The sequence below is a fragment of the Callospermophilus lateralis genome, chromosome 1 (genome assembly GCF_048772815.1).
Source record: "Callospermophilus lateralis isolate mCalLat2 chromosome 1, mCalLat2.hap1, whole genome shotgun sequence".
NCBI classification, from domain to species: domain Eukaryota; kingdom Metazoa; phylum Chordata; class Mammalia; order Rodentia; family Sciuridae; genus Callospermophilus; species Callospermophilus lateralis.
In genome coordinates, this window is record NC_135305.1 from 13834122 (window position 1) to 13839388 (window position 5267).

The 5267-nt window shown below is 38.3% G+C and overlaps 1 protein-coding gene across 1 annotated transcript in view; it reads right to left on the bottom strand.

Moving 5' to 3' along the window:
* Positions 1–332: 332 nt before the first annotated feature.
* Agk (acylglycerol kinase) overlaps positions 333–5267 on the bottom strand; it is a 69211-nt gene continuing 64276 nt past the window's right edge. The window contains exons 12-14 of the mRNA XM_077109919.1: positions 4657–4727; positions 2709–2793; positions 333–1655 (exon numbers count right to left, since the gene is read on the bottom strand). Of these exons, the coding sequence (XP_076966034.1) occupies positions 1518–1655; positions 2709–2793; positions 4657–4727 (294 nt within the window). The 3' untranslated portion in view covers positions 333–1517. The remainder of the gene's footprint in view (positions 1656–2708; positions 2794–4656; positions 4728–5267) is intronic.

Here is a 5267-nt window from a genome sequence, read left to right on the forward strand (position 1 = left end):
TAAAACAATGAAACAAGGAATATAATTGATGTTGAAATGCCCCCATCTTAGCTAAAAATACCACTTATGTATTAGGTAAATGAACTAATTAGGATAAAGAACATTCTAATATTTTTAATTATTAGTTTTAATCAGTTATACCAATAATTATGGTAACATTTATTCTGTAAACACGTAAAAACTAAAAAAACTTATTTCCATTTAAATTTTTTGTTGATGAGAAGCATTTGATAAAAAATGTCAAGCATAAAAATAGATTACATTATGATAAGATTCTTTTTACTGACAGTGGTATGGAAATACACCCACAGGGAGAAAAAATAATTTAAAAATTTAAACTACAAAAGAACTAGTTCATTTATTTTACAAATGAATGAGAGGTGTCAAATTGCAAAACATCAATATTTACATGACATTAGAAAGTACATACTTTGGCAACTATTTAACTTCCCACAAAAATTTTAGATGTCACATAGATGTATGATGGGATACATGATTTTTCAAATACTTTTGGGGAAAACATAAGCAGAATAGTTGGTGGAACACTACTTTAAAACACTTTCTCCAAGTAAGGTTAAAGGATCAACTTACAGATTTAGCTGAAGTAAGCCTTCCTAATGCAGACTCCTGGCCCATCCCTGGCTGAGTTGTTAAGTTTGGGGTGGGCCCCAAGTCAGTTTTCAGCATGCAGCCCAAGTGGTTCTCATGCAAACCAACCAACATTGAAGAAGCACTTCTTAAATAAAAGAAAAAAAAATGCATTTTACAATAGTTTAGCCATGGTTGAAGAAGGAAACTACCTCACATTTGCTTTTGAATTGAGGATAGAATTGAAACTAGCTAAATAAGAACCAGAGCTCACAAAGTAGCATCACCCATGGAGAAGCCAGACATAGGAAAGGGCACCTGGGGAAGGCACTGCTTTCCCCGGACAATCAAAGAACAGGGATGGAGGATCTTAGACAATCTTAAGCATCCTGCTCTCCTGCTGGTGGCAGTGGTGCACACCTATAATCTCAGCAGCTCCTGAGGCTGAGGCATGAGGACCACAAATTCAAAGCCAGTCTCATTTAGTGAGACACCCTGTCTTGAAAAATAAAACAGGCTGGGGATTTGACTCAGTGGTTAAGCACTCCTTGGTTCAATCCCTGGTACCAAAAGAAAAAAAAAAATTAGATCCTGTTCTCCATACATGGGTGCACTTCAAGGAGATAACAAAGCTCTAGCCCTTTCCAACCACTGAGAGTGAGAATGTCCTTGATAAGCTTGAGGGAAATCACTATCTAGGAGGGACTGACTATCACACCAAAATGAGAGCATGCGATAATGGAATACCAATTGCAGAGCAGGTGGCAGGGTGCACTATGGGAAGCACTGCTGGAGAGGACGGGGTACTTGCTGTGAAAACGCCCTTGGGATTCTCTGACAACACTAGGGGGACAGCTGAGGCATCTGTTCCCTTTTGGTCCCACCGGTGGCCCAAAGTGTGGTCTCGGAGAGGCCTCGTCACTGTCCGCTCACTGGGCTGTGCTCTGCAGCATCTGTTCTTTCTTCTTGGGATCACAGAAGAACTGCAGTTTCCTGGGGAGCAGTTTCACCTCCACAGGCATCGCTTCGTACTCTTCACTATCAATGCTGAAAGAGCCCTCTGTTCCCTATGAGGATGAGAATGTTCAGGGAGGCTCTCATGCACATCAGTGCCCTACGGCAGCTCACCACAGAAAACATGGTCTTCTCTGTGGGCTTATGCTATTGTTCTTTCAATATTTCGGTGCCCAATAATGACATACAGTGATATTTCTGAACACATCCCAATTCTACTATTCATGAAAAAGGAATTTTTTTAACTTCAATCTCTTCCCTTTCACAGTATTTTGGAACTAGAACAACAAGGTTAAATTTTCAAATATTTATTAAAATAAATATGCCACATCTTTAAAGAATTCACAAATAACAACATAATCTTCCTCAAATGGAAATGGAGAAAGACAAACCATTATGTCAACTGATGATCATTTTCATTAGTTTTCTCTAAGACTTGCTAAGCTTTATCAATATTTGAGTCTATGAGGCTCTGCCATGATTCATGCATTTAACATCTGCTATGTTGAAGCTGTGGTGCCTGTCACATGGTGACATTCCTGTTTACCTACATTCCTGTTTAAATGTAGTAGCATTTCAGACAGTCTTCAGAGGCAGCCTGTAGTGTCTTTTTTTCCTGGAGTGCCCCAGTTAAATAACTAGCCTTACAATTCAGATACCTCCACTTGCACTTATATTACATAGGTTATTCTTCTAAGCGTGGAATTTCAATACAGAAAAATTCAGTGAACTGAAAACTGCTTCCAGATCCTTTATAAAAACATGTTAAAATGAAACCATTATTTACCAGCTAAAGAATTCTTTGTATTATATCATTATTGACACATGAAAAAATAAATACTCAAGGGAACTAAAGATCAATTTATAGAAGAACCTTGACTTGAAAACTGAAGGTCTCAGAAGGAGACCAACTCCAATCTGTAACTCAGAAGGGAATTTTGCCTCCTTTTCAGGTTTCCCTTGTTATGACCTGACCCTGGCAAAATGCTCAGCACATTAGACACTAAAGGTTGGACAATTCATAGGGAAAAAGAAGGGGAAAAGAAAGGAAGACAGACCAAAAAGATCCTATAGGACCACAGATCCCATGCCCCTGCCCTCCTCACCTCAGGAAGAAGCAGGGTGCACCTGCTGGCTTGGAGACACTCGGTGCCATCAGCACGCAGTTTGGGGTCTCTTACCTTTTTACTTCTGTTGAGACAGAAAAAGCAAACTTAGAAACCCGTGATGGCAACTGCATTAGACTGCAAGAATACAGCAAGTTCTTTCTGTTTTAGATGGTAAAAGTAGTCAGAGGGTCTATGAAGTGGTGGTTTCTGTGAATAAATTGTCTCCCAGTGATTTCTTGCCCAGCACTGAGATGTCTTCAGCTTGAGAAGGTTTATTTGCTGTTCAGAGCTGTGCATGAAGTTAACACTGTCTTTCCCTGATTATTCTTTATTTAAATTGTTCCATGTTACCTAATTCTTTGATAGTTATCAAATTTAAAAATTAAAATTAATTAAATTATTAAGTTTAGTATAAGTTTATACTAAACTTCTATTTGGTTTCTCTGATTATTACTTAAGAATAAAAATATTTTCTCCTTTAAGTTAGATATTCATATTTAAAAACTAGTCTTAGACATTATCTAATGATTCTCTACACTCATTGACAATCTACCTAGCATGTTATATCTTTACTAAATGGACTTGGAGTAAAAGTACCCAATACACATATACTCAACCTCAGGCACAAATACCCTTTATGGCTAATCATGGTTAAGAAGAAAAAGAGGAAAAGCTAACCTGAGTACAGTTGTCCACTATTTAATCATTTCTTGCATTACTTGGAGATAGTACTTTTTAGTAAAAGAAACTCAGAATTCTGAAAGCAACTTCATCACATTCTATTTAGATATCCAAAGGACACATACATTATGAGTTCACTTCCTATAAGGACCAAAGGAAAACTTGAGCTGCTGCTGAACATGACTTCACTTAGCTCAATCAACATAATGAGGTTCTCCTCCTGTTTTTGGATGTCAGTGTTCTTAAGGAGATGTGAATATGGCTGGTCACACTGGCCAGACTCTCAGTTAAGATGGTGTGTGGTTTCTAGACACTGGGAGGAGGAGGGACAGGCTTTTCCACAATCCCTTAACTCCAGATACAGCAAATGAATCAAAGGCTGCAGAAGGAGCTATTCAGTATGTGAAGAATTTGTACCAAAGGCAAGAACACTACAAACTAATGAAAACCATTCTGCTGTCAGTGCTGGTGTAGATAATGAGGCAGCCATGGAGACCTGGCCGCTGCAGCAGAAATGTTCAATCCCTAAATGGGCACAAGAGGGAGCGCTGAGACAAAGCTCAGAAGGATAGAGCCAGCAGATTACCAGTTGGCATGGGAACAAGCCAGCTCCTCAGATGCTCTGACTGTTGGATGGTTTATAGTATTCTTAGCCAATAAAATTCTGGCAGAGGTAGGACTTAACAAATCAAGCAGGAGTTGGAAGGGCATGTTGTATTGGGAAAGAGAAAAAGGCCTGGGAAGTGTCCAAGGTACTCAATACCTTTTCAAGTTTTTCATTAATGCCCTGGGAATAGGAAGACAAGGTGAATGGACATGAATAGTAAGGGCTACTGTGAAGTGCTGAACAATTCATAAACTTTCTCATTTGATACTAAAAAGTGTCCCAAGATCAGTAGAGATGATTATGTTGTTCCATTTTCTAGATGAGGAAAAGGATTCAGAAAAGTTAAATGACATTAATCACAAGAGCAGTGAATAGCAGAATCAAGATTTATATTCAGTTCTTTGACACTAAAACTAGAGTTCTTGACAATATGTGTGCTACACCGAATTCTTTAAAGCAAAAGACTATTCTTACAGTTTGATCTTTCCAAAAGGCACAGGACTGAAGCAGAGACACTGTATATATTATCAACCCCACAGAGAAGGAAGAATGACCAAGTTACCAAGCAAGACAGGCCTTTATTGGATCTACTACTCAGTGAAGTAGATTCAAACTACTTAAAGAAGCCCCACGTCCTGCAAACCCCAGTTCACTTACCCTATAGTTATAAAGTCTCCTTTGCTGACAGTGTCAGGTTCAATGCAGATGTTCATAAAATCTTCTTTGCTCTAAAAAGATTAAGAATACTAATGTCAATACTCCTAAATTTCTGGCTAATGCAGCCTGTTATCATTCTTAGCCTTGGAGGTTCATATTTTGAAGCTGTGCAACATATAGGGGATTTTACTTCTAATGATTTAATTCTAAGTATATTTTCTGTCCCTCTTTTCATTAAGAGCTTTGTTGCAAATTAATATAAAAGTCATCTCCATTGGCTTTTTGTTTGCTTGTATTTTTTTTTTTACTAAATTAGCAAAATAAAAATTTAAGATGGGAGGTTTTTGAAGTTGTGTTACTCACTAATAGTCAAAGGCATTAAAATCTCTAGGAGTCCTTCCTTCCCCTACAAGCCAACCTTTCTGCCATCCATCCCAGCGATTTTCAGCCCTCACCGTACATCAGCATTCTACCATACCACAATAAAACTGCTTGGCGTGGAGGGCCTAGGTGTCTGTGTTCTTTAAAAAGCTGTACATGCAAATCTGGTATGTAACTAGAGTTGGAAAACAGCAATCCATTTGTTCCCTGATAATGTTCTAAAAACCTTC